Source organism: Amblyomma americanum, chromosome 11 (genome assembly GCF_052857255.1).
Source record: "Amblyomma americanum isolate KBUSLIRL-KWMA chromosome 11, ASM5285725v1, whole genome shotgun sequence".
In the NCBI taxonomy this organism is placed as follows: Eukaryota; Metazoa; Arthropoda; class Arachnida; order Ixodida; family Ixodidae; genus Amblyomma; species Amblyomma americanum.
In genome coordinates this window covers 25,821,068-25,840,614 of record NC_135507.1, presented here as the reverse complement: position 1 = coordinate 25,840,614, position 19,547 = coordinate 25,821,068, and the positions used below count along the sequence as shown (strand labels likewise).

At 46.1% G+C, this 19,547-nt stretch overlaps 1 protein-coding gene across 11 annotated transcripts in view; it reads right to left on the bottom strand.

The window, feature by feature from the left end:
- Window positions 1-4,103: 4,103 nt before the first annotated feature.
- Pka-C1 (Protein kinase, cAMP-dependent, catalytic subunit 1) overlaps window positions 4,104-19,547 on the bottom strand; it is a 177,866-nt gene continuing 162,422 nt past the window's right edge. For all 11 annotated transcript variants that reach the window (XM_077644479.1, XM_077644475.1, XM_077644480.1 and 8 more), the window contains 2 exons: window positions 17,135-17,299; window positions 4,104-8,441 (listed from right to left, as the gene is read on the bottom strand). In XM_077644479.1, the coding sequence (XP_077500605.1) occupies window positions 8,316-8,441; window positions 17,135-17,299 (291 nt within the window). In that variant the 3' untranslated portion in view covers window positions 4,104-8,315. The remainder of the gene's footprint in view (window positions 8,442-17,134; window positions 17,300-19,547) is intronic.

Genomic DNA, 19,547 nt, shown 5'->3' with positions numbered 1-19,547 from the left:
ACGAATACGTTAGAGAGCGACAGCGGTATATATGCTTTTCACGATCCCTCGAAGCTTTCGTATGCAGTTCACGACAGCACACAATTAACGCACCGAAGGCCACGCGCTCGGGTTAATGTCGCGCGATCAGCTGCAGTTTGTTCTGCAGTCTGCGGACAAATTTTCCTATGTGACGTCACACCTTGGCAGGCTCGTTGATATTAGTTGTGCGTTTGCTGAAGGACTGAGTTTCGCGATTGTTTTTGGTCACTTCAGGCCAACATTGACCCAAGCTGTCGCTTACAGTCACCTGCAGTTTAACCAGTCAACATGCACGTGATCAGTTTTTGGATTGATTGGTTGATTGATCTCTGCTCGTGATATTTTCTGACGCCCGAGGAGCCAGGGCATTCCCAAATTACTTGGCCGAGCGTCCCTCTCGCCCCACAAGTCCGACATTTGTCATCGCCTCTTCTGTTTGGGTATGGTAGACCCAAAGCGGGTTTACAATATTTCCGTCCTGCAGACGTCGCCAATCGACAGCCTCTCTCCGTGAAGCTATACGGTCCGGTGGTGGGGACAGTATCCGTGACGTCATACGTTTGTAACTCGTGACGTTATAGTTTGGCTGGTTTGGCCGAAACCCGGTTTCGGTTTCCAGGGTTCTGCTCTTTTAATATACTACTGTTCGGTAAAAATGGTCGCTGTAACTTTAAAGGGGCTGTGATGGTGGCTCTAGTAAAGTTGCGGCATGCCTTGGATATTGAAGCACGGCGCTTCACTAATAGTGTCCAGCAAGGATTTTTTTGTTTAAATGCGCTTTGTAGAAGCTGAGTTATCTGTAGCTAAGATTTGAATTTGAGCGTCTTCGCGCCTTTCCCTCTCCTCTCGTCACTTTTTGCACGCTGGAGGGTAGGCGCTCCTTCGCCGACCTCCCTCTGGGAGCGGAGCTTCCCGACCCGCCGGAGCTAAGCGGCTTTATTGGCCGCGGCCATGGTAGCTGCCCGACGTCTGAGAGAATCTAACCTATCACCTTGTCTACGCATGTGGGGGACGGAGGTGGGCGCGAGCATGAATAAGTCGCCGGGAAGGGCTCGCCAACTTTGACGAGTGATTGTGGGTCGTCTGCTGCGTGTAGAAGAGTATTATTTGGCTCTGGTTTTCACGGCAACGCAGTGCAGCGATTAAGTGAGTTAATGTGCTCTCCTCGGAAGGCGATTCAGAACCTTTTTAAGAGACCGGAAGCGGGTAGAGTGAGTGAGGGAAACGCGGGTTAATGACACCCTAGTCAAAATCAAGACGCAGCAACGGGCTCGGTTCAGGCATGTAACGGAGTGGAATCGGAGAGAAGGCAAGCGTAGCAGAGGGCAGCAGAAAGTTGCCCCCTGCTACGGTGGCCGCAGCTTGCAAAGGAGAGGGTTATTTGGAGAGACATGGGAGAGGCCTTTGCCATGCAGTGGGTATATGGTGCACCATACAGCGGCCGTAGTCGGACTGACTCGATAGCTTGAAAAACGTTTTTTTTTTGTAGCGGGGAGAAAGGACTGCAAATAATGCTATGCGATTGTGAACTCAAAACGTTAAAAAAAGAAAGAAAAAAAAAAACTAGCGGAGTTGCACGTAGTTTCTTTCGCACCCACAGAGCCTGCAACGAGACGCAGACGCATGCGATGCAGTGGAGTCCGCATCGGCCGCGGTGGCTCAGTGGTTAGGGAGCTCGACTACTGATCCGGAGTTCCCGGGTTCGAACCCGACCGCGGCGGCTGCGTTTTTATGGAGGAAAAACGCTAAGGCGCCCGTGTGCTGTGCTATGTCAGTGCACGTTGAAGATCCCCAGGTGGTCGAAATTATTCCGGAGCCCTCCACTACGGCACCTCCTTCTTCCTTTCTTCTTTCACTCTCTCCTTTATCCCTTCCCTTACGGCGCGGTTCAGGTGTCCAACGATATATGAGACAGATACTGCGCCATTTCCTTTCCCTAAAAAACCAATTATTATTAAACAGTGGGAGGCGAAGGCGGCCGGCACTGCCGAGGTGACCACTCATCCGTTTACTTTCGTTTTTCATGCCCGCGTTTCCGGTCTTTGAAAGTGGCGCCTCTGATTGGTTGCAAAGACGCCATAGAACTGACGAAGTCACGGCTATGGTGGCACTTAGTGGTAGTCACGGCCGTTTATTTTTCGCATGCGCTTTGAATCTGGAAGTAGAGTTCACTCAACTGTAAGGGTTTCGGGAATTTCATTTGCGGTTTTCTCAGCAACGCAAGCCTCTTACCGCGTAGAAAAACTAAGGAATAATCTGTCCGACTTGTCTTGTTTCATACATCTTTTTGGTGTCCTTTTACGAACGTGCTCTCAAAACTGCTTGATCCAAAATTTGCAGGTAGGTTCACCGAGTTCGCCATTTTCTTGTTTTACTTGTTGTCCCAAAATGTCCAGCGGACATCTAATGCTGCGTGGGTAAAGGGCTCCCTGCATACCTGGGACATACGAATGTCCGCTTTCGATGCCTGCAGGACATCCCACGGACTGCCAACTTGTATGCACCTACAGTCCCGCGGACGTCCGGTGTACATTCTTTGGTTATGTACCGACGACCAGCAGATGTCCGAAACATTCGGAATCGTAGTTCACTGGACACCCAAGGGAGTCCTTGGGGAGTGGTCTGGGCGGCGTGATCTGCGTACGTCTAAACGTCCGAGGCTGTAGTCGACTGGACACCAGAGTTTGGACGTTCATTTTAAGTTTGCACGAAGATTTTCTTATCCGTGATATGTCGCGTAATCTTAGACTGTTTAGTAGACAAGTTATGAATATAAGGCAACATTAAATGTTAACAGTTATTGCCTTTTCTTAAAACGAACACCTAAATTAGCAAGAAAACTTTGCCTGCACAAAGTGTGCAAAATTTCAGGAAAAAAACCTAGATCAACAAAATTAACTGGATGAATTAGGGCAAACAAATATATCAAGTAAAAATTTTCATGGATTGCCTCAATATATTGTTATTCATAACCAAAGTTGGCAGACACAGGAGTGTGCACAAGCCTGGGAGTCCAAACTGTGAATTTTTTCTGTTTAGTAATATTTTTCCACACAACTGCAGAATCGTTATTCACAGAATCAGATGGCATAACAATATCAAGTGCTAAATCAAAGATATCAACCAGCCAGCATGAGCCTATCTGAAATCACACACTAGTGTCTGCTGTGTAGGCATATATGGCATGTTCAAAACACTGCGAACCCCGACACAAATGGGTGTGAGCCAGACATTCACAGTCACTGCTCAAGTGTGTAGACTCCCTCACAGTTTTAAGCTCGCTCAACCAATTTCACAGTTAGCTAAAGCAAAAACTGGCGCTGCTGTTGTTTGTCAATCATGAGAATTAATGCGAGAAGTGTAAACTTCGCATTTGAGAATGTGGATATCCATAATGCATCCAGGAATGCATATTCAAGGACTTGTGGGCAGCCTACCTGCAGATGCCAGAAACAGACATGCACAAAAACAAATGTTTGGATTTTATATGCATCCTGATATCTAAATTGCTCGGATTATTCTGCTGCCGAAAAAAGGAGCAATTACAGGGGTGCAAATGAAACAGCTGAAACACAAACAATGTTGAAGACTCTCAATAGCCAAAGAATTCAAGCTGCTTAACATTTGCAAGCAAAAAATTTCAACTTTCAGTGCTGTACTACAGTACAGTACTGCAGTATGTCTGCTGTCCAGTTACGGAGCACATTTCAGGTCAAAGAAAACTGCATCAGCTTGAGTAGCACTGAAAAAACAATGCACTCTATAAAAAATTCAGTAGAGTGATGGTGCAAAACTCCATGGTACATACATATTGTTAGTTTTCAAGAAACTATCACTTGATATGAAATTGTAACTCCATTGGTACCTAGTTCACATTCTTATGGTGAGATTCTGTAAAAAATGCAGTTTACGAGAACTTACCTTGCAGTCTCAGCACATGCCTTCAACTCAACCATTCGGCAGATCATAGCTTCACAGCATCCTACACATTACCACATGCCTGCACACTCACCAACTACACAGGGGCAGGGTTCAGGCACCACCGCCTCCATTTTTGGTTCACAAGAGAGCACGAGAACGTGTATTTAGTATAACAACTTTTAATACAAGAACAGCTCCAACCACAAGTTAACAAATATACAAGGCTAAAATTTGCAAGCAACGAATGACAGCATGGGGGATCGCAGAACTAGGATCCGGGAGAGCAGACATCATGACATGGGTATGGGGCGGTCAGGGAGGAGAAAAAAAAGAACTGAACGCACAGAAAAAAACAAGGGGGGTGGGAGGGGAAGGGAATAGTTAAGCTTCGTAGTGATCTTTGAACTGCTCTCTCTGTGATATCCTCAGTTTGTGTGTGTGTGTTTGTATACATATCAATCTGTGAGCTGGACTAGATAAAAAGACACCTCGAGGCAAACATCAAAAAACAAACTCTTGCTAAGTTCTCGCAAGTGTGGGACACGATCACATCGGAACCAGTGGGGACGACAGGAATAAAGGAGGATGTGGGGCTGGCTGTAGAAAGGGGGCTAAAAAGGAAATAGTTATGAGACGAGATGACCTAAGATGAAGCAACACTGAGAGAAAGCAACAACTAAAACACATGGTCTCACCCCTCCTGTCTGTTCAATCAGTGACAACGTCATGCAATTAAAAATTAAAACATTTGAGAACAACTAAAAGCCGAGAATTAGTGTTCGCTCAAGTAACTCCTCCTTCCTAAACCATTGCCTTCCTTAGCCACAAACCTAATAGTCTTTTCAAGAAGCATACAGAAGTTAGCCATACTAATGTACAGTCCGAAAAACCAACTCTGGGGAGCTTGCTGCAATGCCACCAATTGCGCCCACAAGAATACTGCAGTTTGCTACTTCACCCGCCAGACAATAAAACAACAGACGGGAGAAGCTCATTCCAGGTCATCATGCAAATGTCATAGCTCGCTTCGTGAAGAAAACGAGATAGAAGAGAGCTTGGCAACAAAAACACAAAACAACACTGAAAACGCATACAAAATACACCGGGAGAAAATGTTTTCATCTGAAATGAAACAAGCTTTAGGAAAAAAATATCCGCACAATGGGACTAAGCTTGCTTGCAGCAGGGTTTTCATTTTTTTTTTTCAACACCATGAAAGTATAAGGTATGGAAACATAAAACTACACGAGATGGAGAAAAGAAAAACGCACATATGAAAATATTGCAAATATGCTGCCGTAAGATATTGCAGATGTGTTCTTGAGCAACATAAGAACAATACCAGTGACATTCAGATTTTGGAGCAGTACCCTATGTGAAGAAATAAGATTGCTAGAAAGAAGTGGAAAAAACATGGCCTGTCTAGAAACAGCAGCCTGAAATGTGGGGAGGGGTGTAGACAAAGGGACAGCATCATGATCAGAGTAGGGTTAGGGGAAGAACAGATGAACTGCAGACAAAACGACTCGTTTCTTGCATGTACAGTTTTTTCGCTCTCCGAGTGAGTATGCAAAGGGTTGGGCATGACACTCAACAGCCACGAGACACGCTTAAAGACCTACAAAAGGAGGTTGGAAGAAAAAAAAAAAAGAGAGAAGAGAGCAGCGCAGAAAAAAAAATGGCCCAGGGTTTCCACACAAGAAAGGCCGACCACTTTCTTGCGCACGCTTCTGGCATTCTGGTAAAACAAACACACACCTAACAGTGCCGTCATTCCATAAACTGACTTCACGCAGAAAAGAGACCTGGGCATGTGCATTTGGCTTGTCAGTTACACGGGGGGAGAACTGCGACCCCACAAGACCAAAAAAGCTAGTCAGTCCTACTGGCATGAAACAACCCAAAGAACATGCAGAGGAAGCTGGGAACAATAAAAAAGAAATGAATGTCTTGAAATGGGGAAGCAGGAAAAGCCTTTGTAGTTAGTATTGCATATACCAAACAGATACATCCCTGTATTTACAGACGTGGCCACCAAAGGGGCGATGAAAGGAAAGGGCGTGCAAGAGCTTTCCAGCTAAAACACGAATTAGATCCGAAGAGAAAAACCCCTGGCCAGGAGGAGCACAGGATCCGCAAAACGCGAGCAGAGAAGCAGTCGAAACAAAACAACAGACATGGAAGAACAGGCAGCGCGACACCAAAGGTTGCGGGCAACTCCCGCCAGTGATGCTTTGCAAATGTGTGTGCCGCCTACAAGTTGCGTGCGAAAACAAGAACACCGGTACGACGAATGGCACACCCACACATTGTCAGCCCTGAAACCCACTCCAAGCTTGTTCACGCTCCGACATAACGCAGTACAGTGTCGCAATGACCAGCCGCAGTTTGCGCCGACACCAGGCATAACCCCCTCATGTCTGTGGTATACGCGACGAACCAAGCCCAGCCTAAAAACCAAGTGTCGGCGCACTTAGCTACGAAAGCAAGTTGTACAAGGGCTGGCATGCATTTGCACAAGCAGGTTCTTTTTCTTTCCGCTATCTATCCATATGCACTGCTATTTGGCAGACAAGACATTACACCCGGTGGGAAGGCTTAGCAGTGCACATGCCTTAAGAATGCTAGGAGACTTGCAAACGGCAAACTGAAAAGCCTGCCTAACTTCGTAAAACTGCGAGAGCTCTTGTACTCCTGTGTGGGGAGGGGGGGGAGGCCTGTGACTTGGCAGTGTACCAAGAAGAACAGGTGTGGTGGTCACTGATGGATTCTTCGCACCGAACGAAATGGGGAAGGGCTCCGAGTTGACAACCGAGGAGAACAGCGTGCCCAGAGAAGAAAAGTGCACCAAGCCAGTGCAGCCAATCCGCGAAGCAATGCCATGTGGCTGGGTGAAGAAGGAGAAGACGGTGTTTATAACTTTGCACTCGCAACCTACCAAAACCACAAAGTCGGGCGAAAAAAATGCGGTGACGAGACCAGCCTCCAAATGATTGCTCAATCCAGACCCAAACCATAGCCTAGGACGAAGCTGCTTCAGGACACAGGCGGATCAGTTATTCGTGGCCACAGTTTCAGGCAGAGAATTGTAGAGTATGCGTGTGGCACTGCAAAAAACCGGACTTGTGCACCGACAGAAAATTGAGGGAAAAAGGAGAAATAAAGAATGCGGATATCATCACAAGAAACTATTTACGCATGCACGCACACATACAGACATTTGGAAACAACTCTTATATCGCTTTTTAATTATCCCTCATTTGCCTCTCAGAAGCTCAGTGGCTGCCTATAAAGAGTATAGTCACTGTTACATGCAAGCGCCTGGCCCTATAGGTAAAACACGAGGACAGGCTCCCATACTTCTTTTCTCTTCCCCAAAATACGCCTCTTTCTTTGCAGCTATAGTAATGCCTAGGAGAGAAAGAAAGAAAAGCAGCAACAGTAGTGGTTTCTCGCTATACAAGTGGAAACAGTGCCAAAGGCAGGACTGTGAAGAGAGCTGGCGCCAGCGGTGTGAGAAACGTGGGGAAGAGTTTTCCCCAGTCAAGTGTGTGTGTGCACATTCGGGAGACCTTGGGGAAGCCTCTTTCACGGCAGAAGCAAAGTTCCCTGGCAACCACACCAAAGGTTGGTGCTCGCAGAGCTGCGTTAGGTTGCACCTCCAAGCATGAGAAAGCCTGTGGCTAGTCCACTTTCTTGGACATTAGAAAGCCATTCTCCCTGCTGCCCAAAGGCACTGCAGAAACTGTCCAGGAGCTTTGTTCCACGGTGAGAATAAGTTCTCCCAGTCACTGTCTGTGGTGCATTCCCATGGTCTCCCGCTGACTGCCCAAGGTGCATTCCCGAAGCCCCACGTGGTAGCGCGCACCCAGCATTGGCCAGCCAGTGTTCAAAACTCTTTACTAGCGCTTTGCTGGAAGCCGCATGCGGGACAGGCAGCACGAGAGAAATGATGAGAAACAGAAAAAGGAGAAAAGGGGGGGGGGGGGGGCACCCGACAGGACACAAACCAACACACGCACGCGCCTGGGAGAGCCAACGAGGAGACTGCTGCGAGGGTCGTGAGAAGGGGTGTGGAGTAACAAGCAGCCTGACAGAACAGTCCAGGGTACACACGAGTCACGGCTGCCAAAGGTCGGCCCAGCGCCGGTTTATCATCGGTCAAGAAAGCCCGCGCAAGCGCAGTGGACGTCACGGCTCTCGCGAGTGCCCCGATTCCGCCCGCCGTTGGGGCATGGGCCCTTCGGGGAGACGCACGGCGGCCACTGTGATGCCACGGGTGGTTCTTGCACTGCCCGCAGACAAAAAGGAGGAAGGGCCTTCCCCAGTCGGCTCCCCGGTTCTCTCTCTCTCTCCGTGGTGCGCCACCCGACCTAGAATTCGGCAAACTCCCTGGCACACTTTTCTGTCGACGATATGCGCAGGGCTTCCTCCTCGTACTCGTCAAAGTTGCTCGTGTCGCCGGGACCCTTGCATTTCGGCACGAATGGGGCCTCAACCTGCAACAACACAGATGACCATGAGCAATGATGTCATGCAAAAACAATGTTTTTATTTATTGATATTAAACATGGATCACAAGTGAGTAAGCAGTTGTTTCCCTATCATGAAGGCAAGAAGTACTCAAAGCAATTCTATTCATGTGGCGCAGGCCTCTTCATATTCGGGGGCCAATGTTCATAGTAGCACCTGTTCACGTCTCACCCATGCCTATTAGGGAGGCCACTGCCCCGTTGCCCCTCATCTGGGCATGCCTATGGGTGTGATATGCGTTACCTCAGTATTTAGAAACAGAGCCTTGTTTTCAAAATGTCGCTGCTGCAGCTTAAGAGCTCAGATGACATCAAAATGGGATGATACGTAATTGCTGTCAGGTGCTAAGATGTCAGGCCACCAGGCTGTTTAGGCACAGCATGCGACGAGTCAACACCCCTCTATTAGCCGCAATGCTCACTTTGCAACGGGACCCGTTTGGACTTCCCGGTTTGCTGATTCGATATGATATGCTGCCACTTATGTGGACTGTGGCTTACGTAACAGTGCAGGCTGCTGACACGGCAGCATAATGCTCCTTTATAAACTGCACCTCGCAAAAAAAATTCCATTCAAGGTTTGGGCACCCGATAGGGCACTCTAGCGAACACCAGCAAATGAGAGAAAGCAAGATAGGTAATAGGAGAGGGCTTGGCTTACTGAAACAAGCTGATCTGCCTGGCATTTAAGTCCCAGAGACAATGGTCAAGCAGGAGAAAACTGCTTTTTAACTGCATGTAAATGTAATGTGCAAACTGCAACACTTGATTTCTATCATGGCATTGTCTCTGCTGAGTAGTGACCACTATATCGCCTCTAGAAAGAGCCTGCCGATTTTGCGTACAGGTGCGACAGAGAGCTTTCACACAGAAAACTTAAACTTTCAGTTTGGCGCATGACGGCCACAGCTGCCTAGGCGCCGTAAAACCCAACATAATATAACACAACTTACACACAAAACATCCCATTCTATCAGCTCTGACTAACAAGAGGCTAATTTCGAGCCCAGTAAAAGGTAGGTTCATCACTTGGTGTGCTCTGCACTGATCTCAAGAGAAAGTGCTTTTGACATCAGAATTTTATGGGCTGTGGCTGCTAAGGTACTGGATATCAAAAGTTTTTGCGCAACAGAATCGCCTGTCAGCTTCAGGCCTAGCTACCATGCCGATTTAATATAGTTGCGAAAATTTTCAAACGAATTGCTTTCAAGAAAATGAACTGACTGGTGTGCACCGCACAAAATGTCTCTCAGCAGAGAATGAGACTACGTCGCCTCTTGTAATTCAGCTGAGGCGCACTACGTTCTCTACGTTTATCGCCCAACAAAAAAGAAACTGAGCAAGCATGAACTGTTTGATGGAGAGGACAGCTGGCACAGTGACCACCAGGAAACTCCTCGCCCTCGAAGCATGTGCAAGGGAGCGCAAGTGCAGTAGACTTCCTTTTCTTCTCATATTTTCAATGAGTAAGTGCAACCCACACCCAACATTCATCGCAAGAAAAAGGAAAACAAAATCCGCTCGAATCCTGGTGGTCGCGTACCATTCACGTATGTTCATGTTCACTTTCATGTACCGTGTTCCCACACACAGTATGTGGCCCCTGTGCATTTGCTGCAGCCACGTGTCCTGTTCACAGTCATTCCTTCTACCAGAAACTAGGGTATGCGCCGTTACTGTCACATATACTTCATTCATACTAAATATATGTCCATTGCAAGTTGGCCAATATCGTAGTTTGACATACTGCAGTTTTGCACTGCAGTAAGTAATAACGGAGCTCATTATTCTATTTTAGAAGTTTCAGCACACTGGACCCGCTAATTATTCCAAAATCAGCGACATACTGAGACCATGAAACTCCAATGCAGCAGTCTGCCATGCTGAAATTAATATGGCAAATGACTTGGACTGAATGCACCAATTTTGAGTGAACTGAATATGGTGGCTGCAATACTAAAATGCTTCGCATGACATCACTAATCAATGCTCATGGCAGCACTGTGAATAATGTTTGCTATGATATGGTGCTGACACACTGCATGATCATGGTGTGCGCTTTCGCCTGGAAATGCGGCCTCTGGTGCAAGCCAGCACAACTCCCAAGTGCTACTCAGAAGCTTGTGTCTTTCCAGCCTTTTCTCCCTATCGTTTTCAATATTCTACTTTCCACAACTTGGGTCACGTAGCCTACAAGTACTCCATTTGTTAAAACAACTTGCTGGTTATCGTGCAACAAATGCCTTACCCCATGTTTACCTTTGGCATAACTGCCACAGCACACACCAACAGTACCAGCAGCATAGTTTAAAAAGACATTGAGGACAGCTCCATTCAATATTTGTTCTAAGTAAAAATCGATTCTATAGCTCTTTCTAGGTATGATGAAATCTGTCTGGCAGAAAAAGGTGCATTTATCGCTGATAAAATTGTATTTCATATATCCCCCCTTCCGTTCAAATTCATGACCAGGAAAGATACTGTCACCATCGTTTTGAAGTGAATGGTGGTGTAGCATGGTCTTCGGAACCCACGCCTAAAAAATCACATCGGCACATAGTTCACTTGTGAAATCAGCCGATGATGGCAACACCTGTATTTAATTAATGCGAGAGCATTAGGGGGCTCAATGACACGAAAACACGGTGCTGCCCTAAATGTGGCTGCGTTACAAAACTCACGATTCATCGAAATGGTGCGACATCATCAAAGGCAGAAAAATGCGAAATGGTAACCAGTAATAGTCAGCACTAGTACTTACTATACCAACGACTAAGTAATAGAATAGAATTAGAACAGAATATAAATAGAAATTGGAATAGAATTGAAATAGGATCGGAACAGAATTGGAATACAATTGCAATGCTTTTGCATTGCTTTTGCATTACTTCCTGCATAAGTTCCGTAAGTGCCCCGGTCATTTTTTTTTGCCTTTTCTGGCTTACAAAAGCTCCATTTTTAAGTGAAGCTAGGGTCTGTTTTTAAAATGCAGTAATCTAGTGGCACAAGTCAACTTTCATTCGTCCTCAGTGTCCCTTTAGATGCAGTAAAGGCTGCATTAATGGCAACACATAGGTATAATGTTCTGAGGAACTGTCCCCCATCTAAGACAAATATACATAATATGCCTTGTACACTCGTGCAAGGACTGCAAATTTTTTCTGCGGTTCTGACAGGAATTTTTCCCTTACATGGAACTGACATTACTCTAAAATTTTACAAACTACAGCGGAGCCCTGATTATACGACCCCCATTTATGCAGCAACACACTTTTTACGACAAAGCAACATGCGGCTGGTGAACACTTCATAGAGAGATAATACATTGTCTGAATCTCATGACTAACGGATATACACACAAGCGCCCAGAATCAGACTGGTGGATCACCTTACTGGCAGACGTCATCCAATGTTATTCCGAATATGGGATGGAAACATGTTCGCACAAGAGTTGCGATCAACACTCAACTGATTGCAAGGACAATTTAGCCACAGTCCTGATAAATGGAACGGTGCTCCACAGGTACGACCTGCAGCCATCAATACAATGAGGCTTCTGCCAGGCCTCCTTTTCCACTCAATTTTCTGCTGCAGGCAGCACAAAAATCAGTTGTACCTTCATTTTGAAGTGAGGTTATTGCATGATGGTAAACTGGTAACAAGGTTACATTTAATTAATAAGTGATGGCTAGTTTCAAAGCACCTTCTGATGCGGCTGTGATGAGAAGCATGCTAGGCCTAGCGACACAGAGCGAGCAAGGATGCTACCGCTTTTGCGCAGCAGCCGATAATTCTGATAACATTTTGTCTTTTCTGACATGAATGCCCAGCACACAAGACATAGTACATAAGTGCAGGCTGAGCATAAAGAAACGACTTTTGTAATGGTCGTACAGAATGTCGCAAACAGCTGTTGCTGTTGTGCAGCTTATGGCTGAATGTGCCAGATGAAAAAAAGTATAGATATAATGCAGTCCTTAGGAGTGGCTTAATTTTTTTCAAAATTCCAGCTGTCAGGTTACGGGGTGCAGGCCTCACAAGAGTATAGACAGCACTCGAATGACTTATATAGTCGAGTCTTGATAATTCGAAGTACAGAGGGGCTGAAAATGCGTTCATCACCTATGCACTATTCAAACGAGTGAAAGACTGATGAGAAGGAGGACCTAATGTGCTGCACTGAGTGGATGGCCACATAGTGGAGGGGCTAAGTCAATGTTCACTAGGCCTCTTCCCACGTGTGCGTTCATTCAGCACTGCTGTAGTGGCGTCCATCATGTACTGCCACCTCATCGATGCCACTAAGCCACTAATTTTTTCTGGCTGGCAAAATAAACTAGCCTTCTGCCATTATAAGTGCGCATCACATAAAGTGAAGCAATGAATGCCAGGATTGGTGTCCTGCTTTAAATGCATGATGGTGACAGAGAAATGTCAGTAGTGCATGTGCGCACCGATGGCAGATGGTCAGGGTCGATAACGGCAAGGCACATGTGCACGTGAGCAGCACTACGATAACCATTAACCATGAGATCAAGGAGTCACATGACTGGCTGTCACGGTTTGCGATGCGCAGCCGCTCGCTACTGGGCTAGAGGTGAGGCACTACGCTGCAGTGGTTTGCTAGCCAGGGCAAATCAGCTGTGTGTGCCATTCAAATTAACTGTTGCATATGCTCGTGCACTAAATTGCAAGTCTTGGCTCACTGAAATACATGTGAATCTCACAAGACCGATACAGTAGCCCAACTTTTCGGACTCCAATAATTCGGACTTGCGCGATATTTTGGACTGCACTGAGGAACCGTCGTGCATCTCATAGGCACATGTGCGTCAAATGTTTTTAGGGGAAGCCCCCAAGGTGGAGTAAATATGTAATAAGGAAGCAATTACTCAATTGACATCCACCCAAGCACAGCCATATGGCTACAAAGGAAAGCTATACAGCTTTCTCAGAAACTTCACAGTTCAAAAAATATTCATCCTGGTCCAGGGTTCAAACCCGGGACCACCGCTTCCCTGAACAGTCACTCTACCAACAGAGCTAACCGGGACGGCAAGCTTATGGTAGGGCAAGAGCGAATTGATCAATAACTCGAAGTGGGAACAGTGTTGGTCAAATGTTTTTAGGGGAAGCCCCCAAGGTGGAGTAGATTTGTAATAAGGGAGTAATTACTCATTGGCATCCACCCAAGCGCAGCCATACGGCTACAGAGAAAAGCTATACAGCTTTCTCAGAAACTTCGCAGTTGAAGAGCAATTCGTCCTGGTTTAGGGTTCGAACCCGGGACCACTGGGTACATGCACGTATTCATGACTGAGGTTTAGGACTCTGTCGAGCACATTAGTTCGATTTTTCGGTCTAAAACAGATGCCACAAATACTATGGAGATCACTTTTCAACTGAAAGCTTGTTTATAGTCAGAAAATAAAGATGTGAGTGGCATCCCTGTCACAACCAACTGGTTCTTTGCCGCTTTGAAAGGCATCACCTTGGATTTAAAGAGGCAATGTACGGATGGCTGTATAGGCTTGGCTATTCTTTCTTCATCACTGCCACTCAAAATAATTCGTTACAATTGAGGTGGCCTCGAAAGATGGGAGTGTGACTGCGTTGAAAACGGGATAGCTGCAGCATTTACCGCAACTTAGACGAAGCCAGTGGTGCCGTCTGCAATGTATGGCAAATGGCGGGTGCATTCAGAGGTGCTTGCTTATGCTTACTTCCTTGCTTGTCTCTCTCGCTCCGTCTTCACGACTGTCATTGTCCACGCTAACAGAATGGTCTCGCTTCATGCGGCACGTGCATTCATTTGCGCCATACATGTGAGGTGTTGCAGACTTGACGAAAGCATGACTTCGGAGAAGTTAATGCCAGTTTTTCACGGAAAACTTTTTAGTGCTCTAAAACGTATAGTGGCCATTCCCCACATTTAACTGTTGTGTTTCTTTTCTGTCTGACTGTCCGCCTGAAGCCGGTTTTGTGTGAGGTTGCTCAATTAATCATGAGAGGCTGCTTGGGGAGCAATCTGGACCCAACCCAAGCAACCCAAGTCCCACCGACGGCAGCACCTGCCATAGAAGGGCATTGGCGCATCGCTTGACCACTGCATCATTACGCCAGGAGTGGTATGAAGATTCCCAGGAATCTATGAATGTAGAGAATGATCAATTCCGCATATATGGACATTAACCCATTATCGCTACCCGAACAACCACCATCTGTGTAACTGGATCTGAACACTGGAACCGAAATAAAAGCCAAAGTGCTAGCGCATCTAATTCGCATTTGGCCTAACTATTTTAATCAACCATCACTTTTTTTTTTCAGTTCACGGATTTTTTGGACTGTTCCAATTATTTCGACCATTTTCCGAGTCCTGCTGAGTACGAAAAATCGGTTGACAACTGTACACCTGTTAAAAGTTTCTGCCTCTTCCCGTGTGTCCCCTCTTTCAGTCTGGACCTCCGAGAGTTGTTTTCCGAGAGACCTGCTCTGTCCCCGCATTAAGGAGTGCTAAAAAACCAGAGCTGTTCAAAGTATGTACAGCCTCCGTCAAAAGTGTCGGACGAGGAGTCGTTGTGGCGGGCCTCTTCAATTATTGCTTCATCGGTTAGCTCTTCGTGTGCTACCACATCCGCATCAACGGCGATGTATTAATCGAGGTCGACATCCGATATGACGGACGATATCGAACGGCGCCACCCATTCGCACTCGACGCACTATGGGACACACATCGATTCCAGCAAGCGTTTTCGGTGAAATTAAATGCCATGAACGTACGGATGGTTAACGTTATGCTTGTTTTGTCGTAAAACAATTGTTAAGCCCATCTCCACTGAACAAAAATTTCGTTGAAGAGGAAACACACCTCAAAAGATAATTCATTGTGGTGAGAACCAGCATGCATTTTTCTCTATGGCTAGCTGACGGGGTATCTGAAATATTTTGTTGAAGCGAAAATTTCGTTGAAGTGGCGTTCCTTGTAGCAGGGGTTGGACTCCCTAGCATGTCTATCACTCCAAAGCTTGGGAGGATTGAGAACACAAAGCTATTCCAATTTCGATAGGTTACGGTCACTGAGGATGCATAATGAGGCATGCAGCAGGCCTTACAAGCAAACCCCTTGGGTCATATACTTTTGAGAGGGGTGTACGTACAGAACAGTGGAGAGATGTGCACTGCAGCATTCTGGTACAGAACTACTCACTGGTTCATCGCATGGTTCACTGCATGAGCTGTGGGCCACTTATATGCTATTGCTTACATGAGGTGTGGTGTGGATAACCTTAATGCAGATGAGACGAAAATATCACTCTGAGTCCGGCACAAGCAAATATTATTGCTGCTGGGTGCAACATGACACAGGGTGAAATTAGCAATTCTTTTAAACCCAGACTTATCTAATCGTATATTTTTTCAGACTGTTCAATTATTGGGACCATTTTTTCAGGTCAGTCAGCAACTCTGAAGAAATGCAGGACACTGCAAAATCCTGCATCTTGTTCTTCCACACTGTAGAATCAGCATCCTATAAACAGCACATGCTCAATGTTGCCACAGGAGTGACTTGACCGAAATAAAATGCTATTTCTTCTGAACTTCCTAAGCCACCTCTGCAGAATAATCTATATGACAGATGGCAGTAGTCACTAACCCAGGCAGAATGAAGTACAGTCGAACCCCGCTACAACGAATGTCGCTGCAACGAAATTTTCACTTCACCGAAATATATTCAATTCCCCGTCAGCTCGCCATAGAAATTAATGAAACAAATTTCTCATCACAACGAACAATTTTTGGGGCTGGTTTCCGCTTCAGCGAAATTTTGCTATGTGAAGCTGCTATGCCAAGTTTAAACATTTATCTTACAGTAAGAGAAGCATATTGCCGCCCATCTTTGTACTTCCGTAGGTCCACGCTGCTTTGTTTCACTAAACTTTCGCTGGAACCAATTGATCCACTCATTCAAACGCACATGAAGACCGCCATTGCTTGGTGGTGATGATAATCGGGCTGGCTGCCTTGCGACAAGGTGTGGGTGCAAGCTCCCGTTTTCTTCCAAGCCGGAGCCGCAACCAATATGTCGCCAAAGGACGCAGCAGCCTGGCAACAGCAGCAGCGCGTTTGCCCTAGTTTTTTTCGCTTGTGCTTGTGCGCTGCAATAGGGACGTGCATGGCGACTTTGTCTAGGAAGCGGAAGTTCCTTTCTTCCAAGGAGCTGAGTGATGAAGCCGTAATCGAGGGCGTTCGCCACAGCGACTCATCATCGGATGATGACAGCAACGCAGAGGATTTAGCACCACCAACTGCACTAAAAGTGATGGAAGCATTTGATGTGCTCCGCAGATTTATTGGTGCTCACAATGACGGCGTCGCGATGCAACTGCTCACTGAGTGCGGAAGTCGCGCCACGGCACTTGTGACAAAAAAAAAAAGAAGCAGAAGAAGCTGACTGACCGACTTCTTTGGAAATAAATGACATTTTTGGGACTATGTTGTCCAACCTGACAATGTTTTTGGGCTGTTTTCGCCTGAACGAAATTTCGCTTCAATGAAATTTTTCGCACGCCCCGTCATTTTCGTTGTAGCGAGGTTCAACTCTACAACTAACACCTTTGTGCCTTAACCGACAATGTGGGCAATTCTGGCGACTTGCCTCTTTCTTGTAGATGGCGATCCAGTCAGTTGTGGCGAACCACCGGTGGTTCTTGATGTCATTCACGCCATTCTTGAGGTTGCCAAAGCGCTTGGTCAGGTCGACTTGCAGCAGGTTCCTCAGCAGGTCCTTCAGGTCTGATGTGAAGTGCGATGGGAAGCGGACCTGCAAGTGAAGGAAATGCAGGGCTCAATCTTGACACAGCAGTTGGGGGGCCTGCATGCTAGCTCAGTGAAAAAAAAACTGCAGTATGATAACAAAGATGCAGCAGCACATATTTATAAAGATACTATGCTCTGATGCTTGCGAATCACCTTCGTGGATTAATTTTTTTCCCTTCAACCAAGACTTCCATAAATTTGTCTTTCAACAATGAAACAAAATTTGTCTGTAGTAAGCTGCAATACAAGAATAGAAAAAAAAAGTGCAAAATGTGAGTGCAGCTGCTGAGGCATTTGAATCACACGCAATTGCACGTGGAACAGGCAGTGCCAAATGGTGGCGGTGCTTAACCTCGGCACCGGCGGTACACCTCTGCTACTCCCAGCATCCCCTGCTCCTCTGCTTTCCTCATGCTTCTTCCTACTTACCTCCCCAAATTCCCTCTGTATGATCCTCTTCCGCTTTACCCCCCTTCAACCTTCAACTTTACAAAGGCCCCATGGACTACTGGTAATACATGCCTCTAAAGAGAGACGCATATATTTTTCCGCTGTACCCTCCTGCATCACTTTCCCCCTTGCCATCTATTCAATATCGCCATATGTTTGTTTCATTTTCCGCTGTGCTCCTCATTTGCTCTGCTGGTTACAATGCCAATGACTCAGCTGACCGCCAACCAAGGAACAAGCACATAAGAGCCGCACCCTAAAAAAAGAAACAAGAGAAACCGCTACAGGTCACAACCCTCCGTCATGTTCTGGCAACCACACCCACCTACATATTGAAAGGTGAAAGCTTTGTGTTAACTTCTGCTGCACTAAGGATGATAAAAAAGCCAAAAGCAGAGCATGTACTACAACAAAAGCAAGCTTCCCCCAATGCCAATAAACATAGGAGTGACTGCAGTGGTAACAGTTAAACCTTGATCATGAAGAAGCCCTTCGTCGACAATTAAACCACTAAGTGCTTGGAAGTCCGTCCACGGCCTGGGCCATGGTTCTTTAGTAATGCCTGGCATACAGTTCTTACGTGCACCTCTGCCAAAGACAACCTTCAAATTTACAAAGGCCCCATGGACTACTGGTAATACATGCCTCTAAAGAGAGATGCATATATATGTATTTTTTCAATATGTAGCTTTTTACACACTAGGAATAGTATTACATACCCTAGCAAGAAAACGAACTTCAGAAAAAAACATGAGCAAGGCACAAGCCCAACAATAAGCATAAAGGCTGTACTCAACCTATTCGCGCTTTTGATAAGAATACATCACTGCCTATAACAACTCACAAGTATAGCACTTCATTTGAGCTTGTAGACATTCATGTTCATTAAGGGTGGGCAGACATCAAACTTTTCAAATACAAATCCAATATCATATTATGCAGGGCAGCTGAACTTCATCATAAAACCAATGCCATATGTTGGATCATTGAACGCTGCTGAAAAATGGGCTCAGAGCCCTGTTCATGAGAATTTTGTCCTAGTCGTAAAGACCCCACCTCGCCCCCGCAAAAAAATGTTTCATTTTGAAGTTGCAGAATTGAGCTACCAACAATAAGAAATTATACTATGCCCTGAGAAAAACAGCATACAAAACATAAAATGCTGTCATGTCAAAGACAAAGCTTCCGTATAACCAAGTAAAATGCATTCTGTTCGGGCGCCCAATCTCTCTGGCCAATAAGGGGGCTCATTCGGATGCTACTCAGACAGCTGGTATAGCTACCCGAGCTCTGCCACATTGACATGTCTCAAATAAAGTGCAGTGCACAAGTATGTGTACCAATATACGGCTTCTCAAGTCAGAGGCTCCATATCCACTACACACAAAATGCAGCTGTTAACTGTTGCTACAATCACTATTTCATGGAGCATAGTGGCAATGATACCAGCACTATGGTTAACAGCCATTTGAAGAGTTCAGCATGACCAGCATTGTAGGTCGGAGCAAGATGAGAGCAGCTGACTTTCATATAACTGCTACATATTGCTGGTCAAGGCAGCAGTGGAGCTGCTGTCTTTAGAGGACCAATTTATATCAACTTTCACTTTCCTCAGCGTGTCGCCAACACAAGTGGCACAAGCACACAGTTCTACGGCATATGATTGCAAGAGTTCCTGTCAAAGGTTCCCCTCAAAACAGCAATATTCAACGACATTCCAAAGTTCCATACCTCGCAGCTTACCTGCTCACAGGTGACACACAAGGTATGGCGGACACCATACATTGCAGCAGCACACCTTG